The sequence below is a fragment of the Equus asinus genome, chromosome 10 (assembly GCF_041296235.1).
Source record: "Equus asinus isolate D_3611 breed Donkey chromosome 10, EquAss-T2T_v2, whole genome shotgun sequence".
In the NCBI taxonomy this organism is placed as follows: domain Eukaryota; kingdom Metazoa; phylum Chordata; class Mammalia; order Perissodactyla; family Equidae; genus Equus; species Equus asinus.
The window spans coordinates 13941628-13966588 of record NC_091799.1 but is presented as its reverse complement, the minus strand read 5'-3'; the positions used below and the strand labels follow the sequence as shown (position 1 = coordinate 13966588).

Sequence of the window (24961 nt, the reverse complement as noted above, 5' to 3'; positions counted from 1 at the left end):
ACCTCCCCAGCAAAACAAAACTTTTCTTGAAAAGATTGGAGAGAATACAAAGAAAGGCCATTGCAAACTGTAGAGTGTCTTAAATATCTGTGGTGGTATTTTATTGTCATTTATCTGACACTGCATGAAAGGGGAAACCTAGCTTTGGAAAGAACTGAAGCTCAGCAAGACTTGAAAAAATTGTAATTCAGGTGCTTTGGGACACGATATGGAATCATGATGAGAGCAATAATGTCTGACGCTCATTGAGCCGTTTCTCTGCACCTGCCTCTGGGCTCAGAGCTGTGCACACAGGACTTGCAGAATCTCTGTAACCCTCACCTAAGCCTGTGAGGAAGGCAGGATTTTTGTTCCCATCTTAGGGATGACAAACTGAGGCTCAGAGGGGTTAGGATGGTTGCCTAAGACTGCACAGCTGACGTATGGTGGGGCTGCGATTTGAACACAGGTCACCTGGCTCCAAAGTCTCGGGCTTAATCGTCACCCCTGCCTCCCCGCACGCACCTGCTTCAGCGGTTTCTAGGAAGCTGCCGTGAACCCGCGTTATTGCTCCTGACGGCACTACACTGGCAGGCGCGTGGCTGCTTATCCCTGCTCCACATGGACTCGCAACACCTGAGTTGTGTTGCTTTTTTCATTTTTTGTGGTGGTGATGGGGTTTGTTTGTATGTTTGTTTGTTATAATTTTTATAAATTTTCTCTTCCTTCTCCCTCACTGTCAGGGCAAAACTTCTCACTCCCGTGCCCCTGCCACCCCGCCCCTCGCCTCTCCTCGCCCACCCCCTCACTGTCAAATCTGCGGACCACACCAGAGCGGAGAACATTAGCCCATGGTCCCCAAGGTGGGGCGGTCTCAGGGACCCTGCACTCATTTCTGGCAGGGGAGCTGGGCGGTCCACGACTGGACTCCAGGGTCCCAGGCACATCCTGGACGCTGGCTGCTGGCAGAGGAACTGACATGGGGTGAGGGGGGGCGAGGCGCATGGTGAACACGCTGCCCGTTCGTGTTTACCCTGGTAGAAGACGTCCACACATGGCTGGTCGGCACTGATGACTTTCAGGATTTTGGGGTACGAGGGGAAGATCCTGACAATGTTCCTGTGATACTCCAGCAATTTCCCAGCCGTCTCCAGCTCTGAGATGCCCACCGGCACTATCAGTCGGTCCTGGATTTCAGATTCAGAGGGCCAGTCAAAGGTGGTGTGATAAATCTCTGCAGGGAGAGAGGGATGCAGTTAGAGTCACCCGCCCAGTGGCCGCCAAGGACACTGCTGCATCTGGCTGGGGGCTTGCTGTCCTGGAGGCGAGAGCCTACGAATCCTGGGGCCTTTGCCCAGCCCACCAGTGCAGGCTGCACTCTGCTCCGGGCCTGCTCTTCCGTTACTGTTAACAATAACAGAATGATGAGGCTACTCAGCATGGCAGGAAGGGCAGCCGTGAAGGTCTGAGCCGGGCACTCTGATAGGACCCATGTGCAAACTCGGGTTTCATCCTCATAGCGATGCGATCATAAGGTAGGCCTCCATATTTTCCTCCCATGTACAGAGGAGAAAACCGAGTCTTGGAGATGTTGGGGAACTCATCCCACGTTGCACAGCTGGAAAGGGGCAGAGGCAGGGTTCCCAAATCCAGGTCTCTCTGCCACCAAAGCCAGAGCCCAGAGGTCAAGGGCCCCCAGGCCCCCTGCTGGACCGCCTGGTCTTCGAGACCCAGCTCAAGACAAAGAGAGCTCAGCCTGTGACATCTGAGCCTGCGCTTGCCTGTGTGGCCTCTCACATGCCCCGCTCGCTGCAGGTGCTCAGAGCAGAGGAAGCCAAGGGCTCAGTAAACAGGCAGTAGGGGGACAAGGGGTGGAGATAGCCGTACCTCCAGTTTGAGGGTCGATTCTCTTCCCCAAGTTTCTCTCAATCAGGACCGTGTCTGGAGCACTCAGCACAACTGGGTAGAGAAGAAAAGGGCAAAACCAGGCATTCTGGGCAGGGGATCCCAGACATTTGAATCTCGCGAACCAATAATTTATGTTTCTTTTGCTATATAATGACATTAAAACAACCACCATCTCCCATCCCCAAAAATCCCTTGAAAGAAATGTCTTCTCAGCACCAAAACCCAAAGGACACAATCTCAGGACACAGGACAGTTCACACTTGAACATTCTGACTGCTAACAATTCCCGCTATCATAAATAACACCATGAGGAACATCATTGTACATAATGCTTTTGTCACATTTTGGATTATTTCCTAAAAAGAGTTTCTGATTTGGGGTTCCTAGAACAAAGAACCACCAGGGTCAGAACAAAACACCACTTTTCTAAGAACAATCCCCGAATGCATTTAGCTTTATGAAAACTTTGTGCCATTCTCCTTTTTCCTGCTGGGTCCATAAAGCTCCCTCTCGGACAGGGCCTGGGCTGAGGGTGGGCACTGGGGAGCTGGGGATACAGAGCAGGGTGCTCACTCGTGGGGTCTTGGGACTGTCCCCCTGGTGGGAGGGACCACAGGGGGCTACTCACTGACATGTCTGGGGGTGATCCCGACGGTCTGGATCATCAGAGCCTGCTCCCGAGTTTCAGGGATGCCATCCAGAATCCAGCCCTAGGCAAAGAATTTGGAAAGGTGCTCATCTATTTTTACTTTTTAGATTTTTTAGAATTATTACAAAAGGACTATAATAGCTTAATAGAAACAGTGAAACTTTTAAGACAAGTGAAAATCAATGTTTCTGATAGCTGCGTCATCCTTACTTAAAATCTACTCTCCTATTATTCAATTCCCTTCTGAATCTTATGTTTGTGATTATAATCATAACATACATATTTTATGTCCTGGTTTTTTCCATTATGTTATAGCTACCACAGCATTTTTTCATATCAGCACGCTTCTTCGTTGTCACCGTTTTCAATAGCTATCCAGTGTTCCCAAGTGAGCATGCCAGTTACTTAACCACGCCCCAGACTGAACATTTCAATTGCTAACAATTTTCCCTATCATAAATAAGACCATGAGGAACATCTTTGTGCATATGGCTTTTTCCACATTTTGGGTTATTTCCTAAAGAGTTTCTCAGATATGAGGTTCTTGGGACAAGGAACCACTGGGGTCAAAACAAAACCCCACTTTTCTTAAGAACAAGCCCCAGATGAAGCATTAAGAGACCCGAGTTCGGGGGCCGGCCCGATGGCACAGCAGTTAAGCTCCCACGTTCCGCGTCTCAGTGGCCAGGGGTTCACCAGTTTGGATCTCGGGCACAGACATGACGCCACATGGCAAGCCATGCTGTGGTAGGCATCCCATGTGTAAAGTAGAGGAAGAAGGGCATGGATGTTACCTCAGGGCCAGTCTTCCTCAACAAAGAGAGGAGGACTGGCAGATGTTAGCTCAGGGCTACTCTTCCTCAAAAAAAAAAAAGAGAAGAAGAAGAAGAAGAAGACGAGACCCGAGTTCAAATTTCTGTTTTGCAGTACACTTGTTACAGGACTGAAACCCCTCAGGCATCAGCCCCTTCTTGGTACAGCCAGGAAATTAGTTTAGATTGATTTTTATTAACACTTTAAGCCCAATTGTGACAGTAACACACAATCATTGTACACTTTGTGGAAAATACTGAAAAGCTGAAATAATAATGCAAATCACTGGTGACACCACCTAACCAAACTAGCCACCACTAACATTTTGATATTCCTCCTTCTGGTCTTCACAGTTATCTTTTTCCCTGGGGGGAGAAATGGGCATCACAGCATACATACTATTTTGTAGTCTATTCTTTTCATATAGCAAAAATTTCATGAACATTTTCCCACGTCACAAAATACTCCTTTCCTGGAAGTTTTCATAGCTGCCAGGCACTGTGTGAATTGACCTGCCGAATGTTAACAAAGCCCACATTGTTGCTCATTTAGTTTCATTCCAGTTTTTAGCCATTATAAAAAAAACCACTATAACTACATCTTGATGCACATAGAATATCCTTGAGACAAATTTCTAAAAGTTAACACCATCCTTTGTGACTTTTGATACATTTTGCCACATCACTCTGCAAAACTGCTGGGCCAGTTTATAAATGCAATGGCAGTTCACCTGTTTCCCTGCATCTTTATCAACATCGGGCATTATCATGGGGGAAAATCTGTCCAGCAAAATAGAGTATACCATTGCTGCTTGAATTTACATTTCTTTGATCATTAATGAGGTTCTTTTTTCCAAATCTTTATTGGCTATTTGAATTTTTTCTTTTTCAACATGTGCACTCATACTATCTACCCACTATCTCCTTGGGGTTTTATCCTTTTATTTATTTACAAGAACTCTTTACATATTAAGGATGTTAACACATTTTGGCAAATGCTACCACCGACACTTTGAGGCAAACTATGTTGTCAATAATTTCCACAGCTTGTCTTTGGCCTTTTAATTTTGTATATGAGGCTGTTTTTAACACACAAATTTTTGGCCAAATCGATCAGTGGCTTTCCTCTTTGGTTTCTGGCATTGTGTGGATGCAAAAAAGGTCTTTTCCTCTGTAAAAGCTGATAAATATATCCTTGCATTTAAACTGTGTTCTCTTATGGTTTTACTCTTTACATTTAAATATTTATAGAGCCACATTTTATTTTGCAAATTATGTGAGCCTGTGATCTAGTTTGTTTCCTTGGGGTTTACCAACTATCCCAACATCATCGATGAAACAGCCTGTCCTTTCCCCTCTGAATGTCACTTTTTATCACAGTCTAAATGCTGATGTCACGTTGGCTCTGGCATCCTTCTGCCTGTAGACTCTCATATCAGCCCCACAACAACTGAATTATGTTGTTTTATAATTTATTGATACATCTAATAGGTCATGCTCCTTATTTTTTTCAAAAATATGTTCTTCTAGAGTGGGCGGAGCAAAATGGTGGGGTGAGCTGACTCAGGACTCTCTCCCCTCCAAACTACAACAAAGGATTGGAAAAAAACTGAATTTCAGCTAATAAACCTAATGCCAGGACGTCAGTGACCTACAGTACCAAACAGACGGAGGGCAGAGGCTGGAGCTGGCCTCGGAGAAGCTGGAACGGGGTAGGAGAGAACTTCGCTCCCTCCCCTAGAGACTGGGATTGCTGCCGTGGGTGCGGGAAGGAGCGGGGGAGGGGCCGCGTGACCGGGGATCATCCACGACTCCCGCTGCCGGTACAGTGGAAACCCTGCTGACGGGAAAGCTTCTATGTGTGGGGACCCCATAAACCCAGGGCCCCAGGAGACCAGAGAACAGAACAGATCTGAATCCAGATCGCAGGGATAAAAGCAGCCCCTCCCCACCCCCGGCAAACCGCGCTGGGCGCCGCCATCTTGCCCGAAGGCGGAGAGCTCAGAACACGCGGCTCTCAACCCCCATCTAGTGGCGAAAGGCTGTAACTGCAACCGAATTCTACCATCATGCAAAAAAACCCCTCCTCTACCATCCAGCAATTTATAAAAGCTCCAGACCAGAAGCAAAACAGTAAAAACACAGAATTAAGTCCTGAGGACTTGGAAATAGGTAAACTTAGTGAAAATGAGTTCATAGCTATAATAAAAAAACTCAGTGAGGTAGAAAGATAGAGAAACAACCCAACGAGATCTGGAGTTACTTAACAAAAGAGATTGAAATTATAAAGAAGAATCAAACAGAATTACTAGAGATGAAAACCACAATGGACCAGATAAAACAGAATATGATTCCCTGAATGCCCGTGTAGACACCATAGAGGAGAAAATTAGCATAATCGAAGATAGACAGGCTGAATGGCTCCAGACAGAGGAAGAAAGAGAACTAAGAGTTTTAAAAAATGAGGAAAATCTCCAAGAGATAACGGATTCAATGAGGACAAAGAATTTAAGGATCATAGGAATTCCCGAGAACGTGGAAAAGGAAAATGGAGCAGAAAGTGTGCTTAATGAAATTATAGAAGAGAACTTCCCAAATCTAGGGATTGAGGGAGAAATGTGTGTAGAGGAAGCTTCAGATCTCCTAGATTTGTCCATGTAAAAAGACCTACTGCAAGGCATATAGTTATACAAATGGCAAAAATGAAAGACAAAGAAAGAATACTCAGGGCAGCAAGGTAGAAGAAAATAACCTACAAAGGAACTCCTATGAGACTTTCAGCAGATTTCTCTACAGAAACCTTACAAGCTAGGAGAGAATGGAGTGACATATTCAAAATTTTAAAAGATAAAAATCTTCAGCCAAGAATACTCTATCCAGCAAAAATATCCTTCAGATATGAGGGAGAAATTAAATCTTTTCCAGACAAACAAAAGTTAAGGGAATTTGTAACCAAAAGTCCTCCACTACAAGAAATCCTCAAGAAGGCTCTCATAACTGAAAAAAGAAAAAAGGGAGAAAGGGGTCACAAACCACAGAGTAGGGAGACAGATAGATAGAACCAGAATAGGATAGCAAATATTCAACTATAGCATTAGGATAAAGGTAAGGAAACCACCAAAGCAAAGACGATCTTATCACTCTAACTACAAACTCATAACACAAGTTGGAACAAGAAATAAAAATAATAATTTAGGAGGGGAAGAGCAAAGGGACTAAATCAGTCCAGGCCAAGTAAGTAAGAGACCACCAGAGAATAGACTATATTATACATGAAATTCTAAATACAAATTTCAGGGTAGCTACTAAACTAAAAAACAGAACAGAGCCACAAAACATAAATAAGGAAAAATCTAAGAAACCCAGCATAAGAAATTGCAGTATTAAATGGGTAGGCTAAAGCACACAGAAAGAGAAATGCAGGAAAACAAGATAATGAGTGACAGATTGACAGCATTAAGTCCACATGCATCAATAATCACCCTCAATGTGAACGGATGGAACTCTCCAATAGAAAGACACAGAGTGGCAACATGGATTAAAGAGCAAGATCCAACAATTTGTTGCCTCCAGGAAACACACCTCAGCCCCAAGGACAAACACAGGCTCAGAGTGAAGGGGTAGAGGACAATACTTCAAGCTAATAGCAAGCAAAAAAAAGCAGGTGTTGCAATTCTTATATCAGACCAAGTGGATTTCAAAATAAGACAGGTAAAGAGAGACACAGAGGGACAATATATAATGATCAAAGGGACACTTCATCAAGAAGAAATAATGCTTATAAATATCTATGCACCCAACACAGGAGCACCAAGGTTCATAAAGCAACTATTAACAGACCTAAAGGAAGATGTTGAAAACAACACAATAATAGTAGGGGACCTCAACACCCCACTCACATCAATTGACAGATCATCCAGACAGAAAATCAACAAGGAAATAGTGGAGCTAAATGAAAAACTAAAACAATTGGACTTAATAGACATATATAGATCACTTCACCCTGAAAGAGCTGAATACACATTCTTCTCAAGTGCACATGGAACATTCTCAAGGATAGACCATATGTTGGGAAACAAGGCAAGCCTCTACAAATTTAAAAAAATTGAAATAATAACAAGCATCTTCTCCGATCATAATGCTATAAGGCTAGAAATTAATTACAAGAAAAAAGCTGAGAAAGGCACAAAGATGTGGAGACTAAACAATACACTACTGAACAAGCAATGGATCATTGAAGAAATTAAAAAAGAAATAAAAAAATACCTGGAAACAAATGAAAATGATAACATGCCATACCAACTCATATGGGATACAGCAAAAGCTGTATTAAGAGGAAAATTCATCTCAATACAGGCACATCTTAACAAACAAGAAAAATCCCAAATAAGCAATCTTAAACTACACCTAACTGAACTAGAGAAAGAAGAACAAATGAAGCCCAAAGTCAGCAGGAGAGAAATAATAAAAATCAGAGCAGAAATAAATACTATTGAAACGAAAAAGGCGGTAGAAAGGATCAATGAAACAAAGAGCTAGTTCTTTGAGAAGATAAATAAAATTGACAAACCCATAGCCACACTTACAAAGAAAAAAAGGGAGAAAGCTCAAATAAACAAAATCAGAAATGAAAGAGGAGAAATAACAACAGATTCTGCAGAAATGCAATGGATTGTAAGAGAATACTACAAAAAACTATATGCCAACAGAATGGATAACCTAGAGGAAATGGATAAATTCTTGGACTCCTACAATCTCCCAAAGCTCACTCAAGAAGAAGCAGACAATTTGAAGAGACCAATCACAAGGAAAGAGATTAAAACAGCAATCAAAAGCATCCCAAAGAATAAAACCCCAGGACCAGATGGCTTTCCTGGGGAATTCTACCAAACTTTCAGAGAGGATTTAATACCTATCCTTTTCAAGCTATTCCAAAAAATTAGGGAGGATGGAACACTTCCTAACACATTCTCTGAGGCCAACATCATGCTGATACCAAAGCCTGACAAGGACACCACGAAAAAAGAGAACTACAGGCCAATATCACTGATGAACATAGATGTAAAAATTCTAAACAAAATTTTGGCAACCAGAATTCAGCAATTCATCAAAAGGATCATACATCATGATCAAGTGGGATTCATACCAGGGACACAGGGATGGTTCAACATCCACAAATCAATCAACATGATACACTACATCAACAAACTGAGGAATAAAAACCACAGGATCATCTCAATAGATGCAGAGAAAGCATTTGACAAGCTCCAACGGCCATTTATGATAAAAACTCTGAACAAAATGGGGATAGAAGGAAACTACCTCAACATAATAAAGGCCATATACGACAAACCCACAGCCAACATCATTCTCAATGGGCAAAAACTGAGCACCATCCCCCTGAAAATAGGAACCAGACAAGGATGCCCTCTATCACCACTCTTATTCAACATAGTACTGGAGGTCCTGGCCACAGCAATCAGGCAAGAAAAAGGGATAAAAGGAATCCAAATAGGGAGGGAAGAAGTGAAACTCTCGCTGTTTGCAGATGACATGATCTTATATATAGAAAACCCCAAAGAATCCATTGGAAGACTCTTAGAAGTAATCAACAACCACAGCAAAGTTGCAGGGTATAAAATCAGTTTGCATAAATCAGTAGCATTTCTATATTCTAATAACGAACTAACAGAAAAAGAACTCAAGAACACAATACCATTCACAATCACAACAAAAAGAATAAAATACCTTGGGGTGAATTTAACTAAGGAAGTGAAGGACCTATATAAATGAAAATTATAAGTCCTTTCTGAGAGAATTGGACGACAAGATAAGGAGATGGAAAGACATTCCATGTACATGGATTGGAAGAATAAACATAGTTAAAATGTCCGTTCTACCTAAAGCAATCTACAGATTCACCGCTATCCCAATCAGAATCCCAATGACATTCTTTACAGAATTAGGACAAAGAATCCTAAAATTCATATGGGGCAACAAAAGACCCTGAATTGCTAAAGCAATCCTGAGAAAAAAGAACAAAACGGGAGGCGTCACAATCCCTGACTTCAAAACATACTACAAAGCTACAGTGATCAAAACAGCATGGTACTGGTACAAAAACAGGTGTACAGATCAATGGAACAGAATTGAAAGCCCAGAAATAAAACCACATATCTATGGACAGCTAATCTTTGACAAAGGAGCTGAGGGCATACAATGGAGAAAAGAAAGTCTTTTCAACAAATGGTGCTGGGAAAACTGGAAAGCCACATGTAAAAGAATGAAAATTGACCATTCTTTTTCACCATTCACCAAAATAAACTCAAAATGGATCAAAGACCCAAAGGTGAGACCTGAAACCATAAGGCTTCTAGAAGAAAACGTAGGCAGTACACTCTTTGACATCAGTATTAAAAGGATCTTTTCGGACACCATGTCTTCTCAGAGAAGGGAAACAATAGAAAGAATAAACAAATGGGACTTCATCACACTAAAGAGCTTCTTCAAGGCAAATGAAAACAGGATTGAAACAAAAAAACAACCCACTAACTGGTAAAAAATATTTGCAAGTCATATATCTGACAAAGGCTTAATATCCATAATATATAAAGAACTCTCACAACTCAACAACAAAAAATCAAACAACCCGATCAAAAAATGGGCTGGAGACATGAACGCATTTCTCCAAAGAAGATACACGGATGGCCGGTAGGCACGTGAAAAGATGCTCATCATCGCTGATCATCAGGGAAATGCAAATCAAAACTACACTAAGATATCACCTTACACCCATTAGAATGACAAAAATATCTAAATCTAATAGTAACAAATGTTGGAGAGGTTGTGGAGGAAAAGGAACCCTCATATACTGCTGGTGGGAATGCAAACTGGTGCAGCTACTATGGAAAACAGTATGGAGATTCCTCAAAAAATTAAAAATAGAACTACCATAGGATCCAGCCATTCCACTACTGGGTATCTATCCAAAGAGCTTGAAGTCAGCAATTCCAAAAGTCCCATGCACCCCAATGTTTATTGCAGCACTGTTTACAATAGCCAAGACGTGGAAGCAACCTAAGTGCACACTAACAGATGAATGGATAAAGAAGATGTGGTATATATATACAATGGAATACTACTCATCTGCAAAACAGAACAAAATCATTCCATTTGCAATAACATAGATGGACCTTGAGGGAATTATGTTAAGTGAAATAAACCAGTTAGAGACGGATAATCTCTGTATGACTCCACTCATATGAGGAATTTAAAAATGTGGACAAAGAGAACAGGTTAGCAGCTACCAGGGGAAAGGTGGGGTGGGGGGTGGGCACAAAGGGTGAGGTGGTGCACCTACAACACGAATGACAAACATTAATGTACAACTGAAATTTCACAAGATTGTAACCTATCATTAACTCAATAAGAAAAAAAAATATGTTATTCTAGAATAAACTAGTGTGACTTCATCAGACTAAAGAGGTTCTACAAGGCAAGGGAAAACAGGATTGAAATGAAAAGATAACCCACCAACTGGGAAAAAATATTTGTAAATCATATATCCGACAAAGGGTTAATCTCCATAATATATAAAGAACTCACAACAACAAAAAATCAAACAACCCCGTCAAAAAATGGGCAGGGGATATGAACAGACATTTCTCCAAAAAAGATATACGGATGGCCAATAGGCACATGAAAAGATCCTCATCATGTCGGATCATCAGGGAAATGCAAATCAAAACTACACTAAGATATCACCTTACGCCTGTTAGAATGGCTATAATCACCAAGACAAAAATTAACAAATGTTGGAGAGGTTGTGGAGGAAAAGGAACCCGCATACACTGCTGGTGGGAATGCAAACTGGTGCAGCCACTATGGAAAACAGTATGGAGATTCCTCAAAAAATTAAAAATGGAAATACCATATGACCCAGCCATCCCACTGCTGGGTATCTATCCAAAGAACTTGAAATCAGCAATTCAAAGAGACTTATGTACCCCTATGTTCATTGCAGCATTATTCACAATAGCCAAGACGTGGAAGCAACCTAAGTGCCCATTGACTGATGACTGGGTAAAGAAGATATGGTGTGTATACACACACACACACACACACAAATGGAATACTACTCAGCCATAAAAAAATGATAAAATCGTCCCATTCACAACAACATGGAAGGACCTTGAGGGTACTGTGTCAAGTTAAATAAGCCAGATAAAGACAAACTCTGTATGATTCCACCTATATATGGAAGATAAACAAACACACAGACAAAGAGAACAGATTAGTGGTTACCAGGGGAAGCGGGGTGGAGGGTGGGCACAAAGGGTGAAGCGGTGCACCTATAAAATGACTGACATACAATAATGTACAACTGTAATTTCACAAGGTTGTAAACTATCAGAACCTCAATTTAAAAAAAAATTGTTCTTTTAGATAAGCAGCAAAAATATTTTATCAAGTTCCAAAATAGAAATTCTACTAGGATTTTGGAATGACATTAAATGTATAGATTAATTTACAAAGAATTGACATTTTTACAATATCAAGTCAACACATTATCCTCCCGTTTGCTTAAATTGTTTTTTTAATGTTCCTCAGCGCTGTTATTAAACAATTTCTAAGGTCCCAAGAGTTTAGAGTTACACACACACACCACACGAGTTAATGCTTTTTGACTTGCTATCCAGGTAAATTAGATAAATTGAAATTTAGAAGAGTGAAATAAACCAGCAGACTTCTTCAGGTCTCTGCTCTGCAGTGAGGGAGGTCAGACAACCACAAGTTGCAGCCGAGGTTTCTGACACTGGCTCCCAGAAGGGACCCCCACCCCCCACCCACCCACCCCCCTGCCACAGACCCCTCCCTCGGAGTCATTATGAGAACTTGGTGTCAGAGGATGGACTGATGGGGTGAACTCAGACTCAAGGGCACTGATAACCCATAACATCTGATTTACAGAACACCGTGTGGGGGAGGGCAAGAAATGTCTTTCCTTAAATCAAAAGGGCCCACATTTCAATATTAAAATATTTCAGTTCCAACAGCCTCAACTGACAGTTAAAAAAAAAAAGCTAAACAAATTTATGGAGTAAAGAGTGTTGGAAAAATCAGGCATGCTTTCATTAATTTCTTAAATTATGCAGAAAAACGTGGAGCCACAGAGCCCCTGGTTTCTAGAACTAATGAAGGAAAAGTGCAAAAAAAATTTAACAGCCTTTTGCTCCCTCAAGTCCTTGTTATAGCCAGCCAGGCGCTGGGCTGCTGCTCTTAAAAAGCGCAGACATCCACAGATGCGAACGCCGCCACAGGAGCCAAGAGGCTGGCGTCTGAGGGCTCCCTCACTTATGGTTCTGGAAGACAAACCAAAATTTTCTGAACTTTAGCTACATTCAGACGCCCTTATTTTTCTTTATCTGCAGGGAGGGGTTGGGAGCCCACTGATTGCTTCTTCTAGGACAAAGGCTGGTAATTCTGTTCCGAGTCGCTTTTTGAAGCTGAAAGATTGGAACTCCGCCTCTGCTCAGCACCGAGAAAGACCTCCGCTTTTAATATTGCATTACTGAGCAAGCATTATAATCTCGCCCATAAATTTGCAGCTGATAACAGTATGTGGTCCAAAGCTTTTAGAACTATTCAGGGGAACAGCTCTCACCGACTTCTCGCTGGAGAAAGTGGGCCTTCCAATTACACAGGAAAAGTGCAGCAAAATGAGGACATCTTCCTAATTAGCCTAGCCTCACTGGTGCGTTATTTTGGTGCAGATGTGAAATTTAAAGAAGGTGGGGGGCTCTGGAGTGCATCTCAGGCCACCAGCTCTCCAGGTCTGCTCTTTCAGACTCAGTGGGTGGTACGATCACCCAGGTACTAAGAAATGAGGTCCCTGAGGGACCCCTTAAGGCAGCACCCATACCCCACTCTAGGCAGCACAGCCCCACACGCTGTGAGGAAGGCAGCCATGGAGACCCTTCATCCCTTGGCCAGCCCAAGTCAGTCCACATTGGTCCACCTGGGAAGGAAGGGCACAGTGACCAATTCCACTGTGCCAGGGACTGTCAGTGCGGGGCACCCTCAAGGTGGAAGCCCCAGGCTTTTGTAGAGGTTCTTGAATTTATAGAGGTTCTACGCCGCTGCCCAGTTGCAAAATGGACCTCGCTTTCAATCAAGGGGAAACAGCAATTTTGGCTGAGAACAAGTTAATGGCTGCAAATTTTGGCAAAGCAAGAAGTCATAAATCAGTAACTAGCATCCAACCACTGCCATGGTGGGACACTCGTGAGGTTCCTGGGTCTGACTTCCAGGAGTGGCTGGCTGTGGAGGTGTCAGTCAACCCCTAATTAGAATACCTTATCCATCTTCCCCACACTTCAGTGAACTGTCTCCTCCACTCTGGAGCCGCAGCTTTGTTCGGAGCAGGTTAATTGATATTCTGATGCCTTCGCTCGTCATACCCCCGTGGCTCGGTTCTGTTTTATCACACATCAAAAAGGCCGTATGCTCAGGGCACTCCATGCACCAGCGCAGAGCGGAGGTCTGCACAGCTGCGTGGGGTACGGTATCACAGGAGGGACAAGCACTGAGCAGATGTCACAGATGAAAAAAAAGGAAAGAAAAGCAGCCAGCCAGCCCAGGGAACTTGGCGAGGCCCAGCAGAGCGCGGCCTAACGCGGGGCAGGCGTCTCGTTCAGTGTGAACACTGGCCTTTTCCGCCCTCCTGACTGTTATTAAAGCACAATTAGCAACTTCACGTGCTAAGACTCTTGCCCTCTGGGTCCTCTGCTTTTTTGATGGGTTGCCCCTGTCTCCTCCAAAGACCAGAGAGGGGTGCCACCCCCAGGTTTCCCCCTAGGACGCCCCTGATCCGGCTCCCAGCTCCAACTGCAGACTTGGGAGGCTCCAGCCAGGCATCCCCTCGAGCCCAATGCTGATTCCTCACAGTCCCAAGGAGGCAGTCTGAGGCTGAAGGCTCGGTTTCCGTAAATCAGACTCACTTGGCTCCGCGTCTGAACCAGGGCAAGCATCACAAGACGCATCACAGGCTCATCAGCAGCCTCCCCTTTTATTCTAATGGAAGTTATGTGGTTTCCCAACACATGAAAGAGGAAAAGAAACGAGATATTTCATCAGCCAGAAAAGAAGAGCATCTTACGAGATCAAGTTTGGGAAATGGATGCGGTCTAGAGGCAATCAGGGAGAAGAGTGGGACTATTTTGATAAACAGAAAAAAAGGGACATCCAGTTGCTCCAGTACCACTTCCTTTGGTTTATACGAAAACATGAAAATCTCAGCCTGCCTCGTCCTCTTAGCACGACTTCCACATTCAACCCATCTGGAAGATGACCAGCAAGAATTTTCATTTCAGAGTTTAATCTCCAACAACATGCAACACCTACTGGCATGACTGACCACGCTCAAGCACATGAATGTGGCAGGACATGTGCCTCCTTAACTTGCTCCTACACGCAGACTCTGCCGCCCCAGCAAGGTGAGCCTGGCTTTTGCCTGGCCTTCCTCTGTGCGTCACCCAACAATGCATATGCTCGGACAAGGCTGGAACGTGCAGGAGGGATTTTTCTAATAACTAACAGTGTTGAGTTCTATCCTTGCTAACGAGAGACACGTGCATGACCTTTTTATACAAACATGCAGATCCAGGAAAATCTGGACTCCTGGGTCTTCAGGTTAAAATTAGCCAGGGATCTCCAGGGTGCCGAAATTTGGTAAAGCCCAGATGTGAACGTTCAGGAGGCTTTTCATTAGCTCCCAAGTAGCTAGAAAGCATTTTAAAGTTAAGTTCACATCGGATGTCTGTGGTGCCCCTGAAGCCACTCTGCGGAGGAAGACACAGTTTGAAGACCAGTCTGATCTGTCCCCACACGGCCCAGTCCCGCCCCAGCTCTGAGGGTGGGATGGTGCCGAGACGACCCAGTGCAGAGAGCTCGCTTTATGGATCCCGTTTAGTTAGATTCAGACACGGTGGGCTCCGGTTACAAGTGAAAGAAATGGACAATCCAACATTAAGTTAATGGGACCATTCCTCTAAAACATTTTAAAGCGTGTCCGTGGTATAGACCCACCTCTTCAGAAACAAGATTAGCCCTCGAGGATGTCAGTTTATGGTGGTGGTAAAAAGCAGGGACTTTGGAATCAGCCTGTGCCACTGCCAGTCGTGTGACTTTCAACTAGTCACTTCGACCCGTATGGGCCTTATTCTCCTTATCTGCAAAATGGGGACAATAATAACAATCTATCTCATAGCTGTTGGGATAAATAAGGTATACAAAGAAACAAACAACAAGAAAACAAATGCAGTGCCTGGCATTAAAGAAATGGCCCAATCAACATCAACCAGATTTATCATTATAATTATAATATGAGTAAGATGAACTATGTTCTTTCTCTCTACCTACTTTCAAGAAGGAATCCTACTTAAGTTTGTAGAACTTATCATGAAGAATTCATTTAAAAAGACAATCTCTTGGGAAGAGGAGTAACTGGCTTTGCAAATCTGACCTGAAGAAAGCTCTCTAATTAAAGAAGACTTGGGAAAACACAGTTCGATCAAAATGAGGAGAGTCTAGCAGACTGCTGGCTACTGCAGACCCACTTAGGTGTGTGCATCCATTTGCCAGAGGCTGACCAGAGGGCCCTGCCCCAGGGGAGTTTGCTCCTCCGGAAGCCACGACCACGAGTCACCTGGGCTGCCAGGCTGGGCCCAGCACATGGGAAACAGGCATCACACTGTTACAGCGGGGTAAGACCTTCAGTAGGAAGACCCAGGATCCAGTCACTCATCACTCCCGCCCAGTGGGTGCTGGCCCACGCACTGCTCACCTTCCCCTCTGTCCAACTGTCTCCAGTATGTTTGGGTCACTTCCTTCAGAAAACACACTCCCACCCTCATCCCCTTCCTCCCAGTCAAAACAGCCTCCTCGCTGCAGCTCAGTTCCCTGGGGACATTCACTCCCAGCCCGCCCGGAGGCCAGGACCACTTCCACGGCTTCCTAAACTCGCTCTCAACTTAGGTCCGTGATCTTCTGCTTCCAGGGACTGGACCCCAGTCTGCTGCTCCAGGAAAGATCCAACCTGACCAAGTGCCAATGAGGGGAATGTGAGGAGGTCCACGACGTCTCCAGAGAATGAGAAGTCACCAGTCTAGATACCAGGGGATCCAGGGAGTCTCAGTAAATAAGAGGCATACCAAGAAAACACATATTTGCTCTTGTATTGTAACCAATACTCTTATTTATAACTAGCATTGTCAGTAGTCATTATGTTTATAATTAAAATTGGGGGAGAGGCCGGCCCTGTGGCCGAGTGGTTAAGTTCGCACGCTTCGCTGCGGCGGCCCAGGGTTTCGATGGTTCGGATCCTGGGTGTGGACGTGGCACCGCTCATCGAGCCATGCTGAGGCTGTATCCCACATGCCACAACTAGAAGGACCCACAACTGAAAATACACAACTATGTACCAGGGGGCTTTGGGGAGAAAAAGGAAAAAAATTAAATCTTTAAAAAAAAAATTGGGAGTAATTAATATGTTACAGATTGTAGCTTAAAATCATCTACTTTAGTTTCCACAATTCTTTCAAATTCTATTAACTGATGGTATTGAGCCAGATGGGGACCCCTGGAGCCCCTCTTACCAGCTGTGTAACTACCTCCTTATCTGCAAAATAGAAACGCAGCTGCTAGTGCGCACACTGCACAGGGCAGGACTGGATGCACTGATGTATGTGAAGTGCTAGCACAGCGCCTGGCAGACTGGAGGTGCTGGAGAAATGGCAGTTGCTGTTTTTCAGCCTCCTGGCATATGTGGTACTTGTCACAGTTGACAGTTAACTGAAAAACTAAGTAACACTAAGAGCTTAGGAACGGGAGCACGAGGAACTGCGGCCGCTCTGCTCGGTGCTCCTGGGAGGCGTTTCCGGCTCTGAGGAGCAGGCCTTGGCTCTGGGCTCTGAATCAGCGCTCCATCTGCCAAGGGCGACGTGGTTGCTGGTTGCAAGTCCAGTCTCGCTCCCAACATCACCGTGCCTCTCCAAGGCTCTCTGCTCAGAGTCCACTGAGAGCTGCTCGACCATCAGACTCTGTCCTGCATTCCGGGCATCTATCTTTCCTCCCTGAAGGAAGGGGGAGGGATCACAAGACGCATCCCATGCATCTACTGCCCATGGAACATGTGGGGGATGCTGTTCAGCATGCAGAGAGGTGGACCATACATGCCATTAACAAGCCCCACATCACACCAACCAGCCAACCAACCAACCAGGGCCAGAAACATCTAGAAATGAGGGACCGATGAGGTCTACTCACTGGGTTCCACTGCGCCGAGCCAGGCCCTGGGAGCCCTTGCCTCGCCGTGATGCACGCCATAAGTTTTCTGAGCAGAGTTCAGACCTCCCCTCTGACGCCCTGGAATCCTAACTGCATTTGTATTAAGGAACACACAGCCCCGGGCCCCAGCAGAGCTGTTGATCAATAAAACCGCACTCCACAGAGGATGCAAGTGACATCTATAAACCCGTGAGTGTCAAAACAATGGCAAGAAAATCCTGTGTTCCTACTGTCAGAGGATGAAAGCTGGGTAATTAATGCCAGCCCAATGACACCACAAGGAGAAATAAAACAAACAGCTGGTGGTTCTGTAGACCAGAATCGGGCTCCTCCACTCTGTTAGCATTTCCACTATAAAATACTGACTCACGTTATGGCCAGGGAAGCATAAATCTGCAACCAAAGAGGAAAAAAGAAAGAAGACTCTAGAAACCTGCCAAGTAAACTTTAACTTTTGGTTCCATAGTCAAAAGTATGCTACACCATCTCCTTTATCCTGAAATTACTGAGAATCTCCACGATATTAAATGAGATCAAAAAGAAGTTAACCTGTGAACACAAGGTATAATTCTGCATTTTATGTAAAGGAAACACCCCCCACCCGGGACTGGTAATTGTGCACGATCTTCTTCCAGTGTGCACAGGAGACCTTCCACGTGACGCCAGGAATTTTGGGGACGTGGTCAGAGTTTGGCCAACCAAAGTTTTGCATTTGATAACGGCATTCTTTCTTCAGCTCAAGAAGGGAGAGTATGTGGGGCCAGACGTTTTGAACTTGATGGACTTCTAGAAGGTCTGTTTTTCCTTTAGGTAACACATGTATCCTTCCTTTAGAGCAGCAGTGGGTTTCCGGTGCTGCAGGCTCCTTTCCTGTAAAATGGGAGAACTTCCCACATCCCTGTGCTGCTAGCCGCATGCCCACAAAAGCACACTCTCTGTTTCCTTTGCTCTGTTTTGTCTCTAACACGACCTAGAACAGTCCTTGGTGCACAGTGGGTACCCAGAAGTCTTAGTTATTGAAAACCTCATGGGACTGTTGTGTGAATCCCATCAGAAAATGCCTCAGAGCTGGCAGTGTCTGGCACATATTATGTGCTACTAAATGCTGCCTAGCCATTATTTGTATCTTTATCTTGATGGACCAATACTGCTCTCCACCACCTGTGTTTGGGCTTCATTCTGGCCTTCGTTTTTATTCTTCCTGATCTTTACCATAATAAGATCACAACCCCAGGAGTCATGGGCAAGGCAGTATTTTTTTAACTCACTGAAGTAGAGGCCCCTTCGCATCCCATTTAACTACCATGCGCCCTTGTGCACAGGTTTTGTTTTTCACTCCTTTGCTTTCGGTGGTGGGGTTAGGAAGACTTCTTGACCAGATGCTGGGGAATGAGAGGAGATGGCTGGAACTCTGCAACCAGAACGCAGGCCAGGGGGGCATCCCTGCACAGGCATCCATTTGGCGGCACCGGGGAGGACGCAAAGATGCAGGAGGTCTAGTTTTTGTTAGTCAAAGTGTGGCTTCCCCTTGGGTGGCGGCTCCGAGAATCATGGTTAGGAAGCATAAAGAAGAGATGCTGCGACACAGGACACGACTGAGGAGGGGACCAACCACCAGGTGAGCATCAAGGCAGCAAATTCCTGCCTCTGTCATACTACAGGGCCCTGCCCGACAGCCCAGCTCAGCCCTCGAAGCGGGGAGCTGCATTCCAGGTGCTTGGCTTCTCGCCTTACACGTAGCAACCATCTGAACCAGTCCTAACCTCCAGAGCCGCAGACCTCAATCCCAAGCAGAAGCTCACGGAATGAAAGAAAAACCGAGGCAAATGGACAGAAGCGGGGGAGACAGGCTCCAGCTGGTTTTGAAATTTCATTGATTTTTTTCTCAGGCACTACATTTAAAAGACTGCTAATTCTCATCCGTGCAGGTACGAGGATGTTACAGAACTCACTTGAGTAATGCCTGCGAATGCGCAGTGTGCGTCTCCCTGCTGGGTCATGAGCAGATCCCAGAAGTGTACTGGACTCTTCCTAACAGACACTGTGCAGGAGCAGCAGTCTTCTGTCACCCAGAAGTGGTCCTAATTGTTTTCACCCGCTCGTCTTGCATGGGAAAAGCGTCTTAGCCTCACCTTAGTGGACCTCAGGGCCAGACACAGTGCTAAGCATTTTGCTTGTACGCTCTCATTTAATCAGAGAGCACACTTCAGAATGTGCACTGCGTACCCCAGAGCCCACATGGCCTGCCCACAATCACAGGGCACTCCACACAGAGATGCAGCGAGGCCTGAGCAGCTTGCCTCACTGGGTCCTTGGGCCTTCTCTCTAGCTGCTGTCCACCAGCCCAGACATGCACGGGTTGGCTCAGGCCAGCAGAGGCTAACAAGCCATCTGTGGAGCCCATAAATCATGTTCCTGTTGAGTGGAGGCCTCTGCCTTTTCATGGATGATAAAACTCCCACCGGCTGATAAGCCGTGATAATTGGGCACAAGCCCTTCCTTTCCCCCACATAGCCGGGGGAGAGGGGTGACCATACATCAAAACACTTTCTCTTAGCCAGATATTTTCCTTCCCATGAAATTCCAGCTCAGTCTGGTTCTGGGAATGCAAAAATGCCTTTGCCAAAGGGCTGGCACAAGATCAGAGTCCCAGCTGAAGCCAGGCCTGGCAGCCAGGTAGCCAAGAACCTCGGTGTGGTGGTGGGTAAAATGCCCCACTGGCCTGGCTCGCTAGTCCTCTGATAAAGGCTAAGGCTCTTCCTCCATCCAGGCCTCAGTTACCCCTTTTGTAAAAGGTTTTAGGTAGGATGATTCCTAAAGATAATTTAAAAAAAAAAAAAAAAAAGATAAGACAAATGGGGATGATCCACAAGGCATGATTACTTTTATGATATGCTTTTATCTAATATTATAAAAGCAAGATCCTGGTGGTGGATCCTTGTTACAGTTGATTAAAGGAATGAAGAGTGAGGACAGGAAGTCTTGGCACAGGGCACCAAAATCAAATTGGAAGACTGGTTCTCAAAAGCTTGAACACTGGATCTCGAGGTCAACACCATCCTTGGGGTGCAGCAGGTGGACATGGTCAAGCTGTAGAAGGCCAAGGCCAAACGGGAACCTTGAAAGCACTGATAATGGGAAACAATTTTAAGTGATGAGGAAAATCACCAAACATCTCCACAATTCATGTAAAACCAAGCCAGGGCGACAACCAAGAAAATTCTCCCCAGAGAAGCCTTAGGACAAAAATGTTCCTGTTGTCGAAGCCTTCACTGGGACATTCATATTTGACGGCACAGTTGTGTCAGACTTTAAACATCTACCCTTCCTTGGGCCAACAGCAACTCAGGATAGTTGGGATCGTGTCATTGCCATGGCGATGCAGAACTAGGGAATTATCCGATGGCATTCCTGCATTCGTTTCGTAAATGTTTCCCAAGCTGGAAGTCTGTGCCAGGTCCCATGTGAGATGCTGGGGGATTCTGTGGTGAATGGCACAGAGGGGACCCCTACCCTCTCAGAACTCACATCCCTAATTATAACTGTGGAGGTGCAGGGGAGAAGAGCAGGATGCTGTGAACCCACGTAGCAGGAAACCCAGCCTTGCCTGGGGCTGGGCGAGGTCGGGGGCCCTCCCTGAAGAAGTGACTTTAACCTAAGACTCAGGAATGAGAAGCAGCTGTCCAGCGACAGCATGGGGGTATCTTAGGCAGTGAAAGGAGCATATGGGTATTTTCTATTGCTGCGTAACAAATTGTCATAGTCTTAGTGGCTTAAAACAACACATTTGTTATCTCAGTTTCCTCAGTCAGAAGTCTGAGCACCGCTTGGCTGGGTTCTCTGCTCAGGGTCTCACGGGACAGCAATCAAGGTGTCAGCTGAGCTTTGACTGAGGAAGAATTGCTTCCAAGCTCACTCAGGTTGTTGACAGAATTCACTTCCATGCTGCTATAAGACTGAAGGCTCGTTTCTTGCTGGCTGGGGCTGCCCTCAGGTGCTACAGGCTGCCCATGAGGGCTTCTCCAACAAGGCAGCTTACTTCATCGGCCAGTAAGGAGCATCCCTCCCTCTGGTCTGCTAAGGTGAAGTCTCAGGTCACGTACATAATGCAGAGGGATGAAGCTGGGCTGCAGGCAGGCCTCACCTTGCAGGGCTGTAGGGATGTACGCCAACATGGACGGGAAGCAGTGAAGGTTCTCAGGAGTGGAGGGACACAGTAAGGTGTTTAAAAAGACAAATGCTTGGGGCTGGCCCCATGGCCAAGCGGTCAAGTTTGCACACTCCGCTGCAGGCGGCCCAGTGTTTCATTGGTTCGAATCCTGGGCGCGGACATGGCACTGCTCTTCAAACCACACTGAGGCAGCATCCCACATGCCACAACTAGAAGGACCCACAACGAAGAATATACAACTATGTACTGGGGGGCTTTGGGGAGAAAAAGGAAAAAAAAACCTAAAATCTTAAACAAACAAAAAAAAGACATATGCTGGGGCCGGCTCAGTGGTGTTGTGGTTAAGTTCATGCACTCCACTTTGGCGGCCCAGGGTTTGCAGCTTCAGATCCTGGGTGTGAACCTACACACCACTCATCAAGCCATACTGTGGTGGCATCCTACATACAAAATAGAGGAAGATTGGCACAGATGTTAGCTCAGCAACAATCTTCCTCAAGCAAAAAGAGGAAGACTGGCAACAGATGTTAGCTCAGGGCCAATCTTCCTCACCAAAGGAATAATAATAAAAAAATAAAGAGACAAATGGTTCTCTATGTATAAAATAACCTTCAGAAGGATGTTCTTTCAAGAGAGTGTTATCCTCAGTTGCCTCCAGGGAAGGTAACCGGGCGGCTGGGGGACACGAGTGCGAGGGGAACTGGGGTACCTTTTGAATTTTGAACCATGTGCACGTATTGCAGTAAGAAATAAAGTCATTCTTTTTTTAAAGCAATCCCTCCAGCGGCACATGAAGAAAGGACAGGGAGGAAACGAGGGGAGCTGCAGGGAGACGGGTTAGGTGCCAAAGAGAGGGAAGGGAGTCTGAGTGATCCAAAGACCTGGGGAGCCGGCAGTGAGCACGGGAGGGTGAGACGCAGAATCCCTTTGAGTGAGCCTCTCCCCACAAGTCCCCTGGACTCGCTGCCTTATTTCTTAGCTTCCCTTTGCCCTAGAGATGTGGACAGGAGAACGCCCAGACTTCGAGAACTTGGCTGTCCCTAAGAAAGGCCAGTGAGTCTCCAACAGGTAGAGCCCACCTCCTTTTGGTAGTTCCAATACAAAGCACTAATTCCTCTTTCTCTAACGCAGTTGATGGTCACTTCAAAGAAATTCTTCAAAGAGATTGCATTAGACCAAAAAAAAGAAAACGAAAAACCCCAACATTAACTACAGAATCCTGACGGGCTGTGATTGTCTTCTTTTTCCCTAAACACTATTCCCTGCTTCCTTTTGTGCTCTAAATTACCAATTCCAGTCCCTGTGTAGCGAAATAATAATAATTACCATATAAATGAATATGCATATGTGTCATTTCTCTCCCTAAAAGCAAGAAAGCCTGTTTATTTTGGATGAGGGTTTGTTTTGCTTCTGAACAACCAAAGCACATAATTAAGAGCCTCACCTCTTACTCCTGAATCCTGTCTCCACCGGGAAGAGATGGAAAAGGTACTGGATGCCCCTTGAAGCTCAGAAGAAATTTTAAAACAAATTAAAGGAGATATTTCTTTACTCTGCAGGTAACAATGGCTTGAACCGACTCAGAATCAGAACATAAGGCTGGAAGGGGCTTCAAGGCCCGAGTCCAAGCCCGTCGTTTTACAGATGGAGAAATGGAGGCCTCAGGAAACGAAGCATTTGTCAGGGGGACACAGCCATGTGCTGGTGGGACAAGAACAGGGGGGCCCAAAGCATGACTCCGTGTTTGGATCTCAGCTCTGGGTCTGACTGTGGGACCTTGAGCAAGACTCAAGTGTTAGGTTCTGCATCCCTAAAACGGGTGAGGTCAGTCCACCTCCATGGGTGTTGTAAAGACTAACTGAGATCATGGACGCACCACTCGGCCCGCAACACCCAGTCGATGGTCACCATCAGCAGAATAATAATCACCTAGTGATTATTATTAAGGCATAGTGCATCTGCAATGTGGTATAGTGGACAAAGTGCCAGACCCAGTGTCCCAAGTCTCTAGAATGCAGACATCTACTGCCATCATCAAAATAGTAATAATAATAATGATAATTAATATCATTATCAATATCAATAAAGAGCATTAATTCAGCAATAGTATTAATTATAATGCACAATATAGTAATATAGTACAATGTAACTAATAATAATATCACTTATAATATAATTCATTAATAATACTGTTATTAATGTTATTACCATTGTGATGGTGGTGGCAGCTGTTGACAAGGACTTGGGACGCCTAGTCTCACACTTTGCCCAGCCTGCAGGTACACTGTGCAGAGAGGCTGGGCAGACCAAGCTTTTAGAAAAGCTCAAAAAGTCTCACATAAGTTGAATACATGTTTGAGAGACTATTCTAGATCGCTGAGGGCAAATTTGGGACATCTAGTTGAAATCATAGAGAGAACCACCATATTTTCCCTAGAAACCATGACTCAGTGAGTTATGGAGACTTTTTAAAAAATCATATGAACAAACCTGCCCAGGCCAGCTGGATCCTGTGTCAGGCACGAGTTCAAGGGAGTGTATCTCAGAGTGGAATGCACCCAACAACCCAACCCCATGAGTCCACACCTCTAATTCCAGGCTGCACACTTACATACCAGAAACGTTTCACTTGGGATGCAGTACTTATAAAAATAACACACAAAATAAGATGGTTTCACACGTTTCAAGATTATGAAGGATGGCGTCTTTGGGGGAGTCACTCAGCAGTCCACATGCCCCAGCTTCCATGCCAGTTGGTTGAGGGTCATCAATAATATGACAGCGGGTTCCTCCCTTCCTGCCTCCATCCTGCCCTCGGCCTTCCACCCAGCTCTGGGACATGGACTGGGGAGAGGGGCCCGCAGAGGCATCCCTCCCTCCTTGTAGATACACCCTCTCACCTGGCATATCTGCCAGACCCCAAGCCAGGGCTGCTTTCTCTGTATCTCCCAAGCACCCATCTCTAGCTAACATCAGGACTGCATGTTTTACTTATTTATTTGGTTTACTGTCTGTCTCCCCACAGCTAGCATCTGTGTTCCTTGAGAGTATGGCGTTTAACTCTTTGGCTCACTGCTGTGGCATTTGTTGGATAAA

General features: G+C 45.1%; 1 protein-coding gene across 2 annotated transcripts in view; it reads right to left on the bottom strand.

Annotated features, from left to right (window-relative positions):
- AK8 (adenylate kinase 8) overlaps window positions 1–24961 on the bottom strand; it is a 134891-nt gene that overhangs the window by 82725 nt on the left and 27205 nt on the right. For both annotated transcript variants that reach the window (XM_014863385.3, XM_044778480.2), the window contains 3 exons: window positions 2516–2597; window positions 1867–1938; window positions 1013–1213 (listed from right to left, as the gene is read on the bottom strand). In XM_014863385.3, coding sequence (XP_014718871.2) covers window positions 1013–1213; window positions 1867–1938; window positions 2516–2597 — 355 coding nt within the window. The remainder of the gene's footprint in view (window positions 1–1012; window positions 1214–1866; window positions 1939–2515; window positions 2598–24961) is intronic.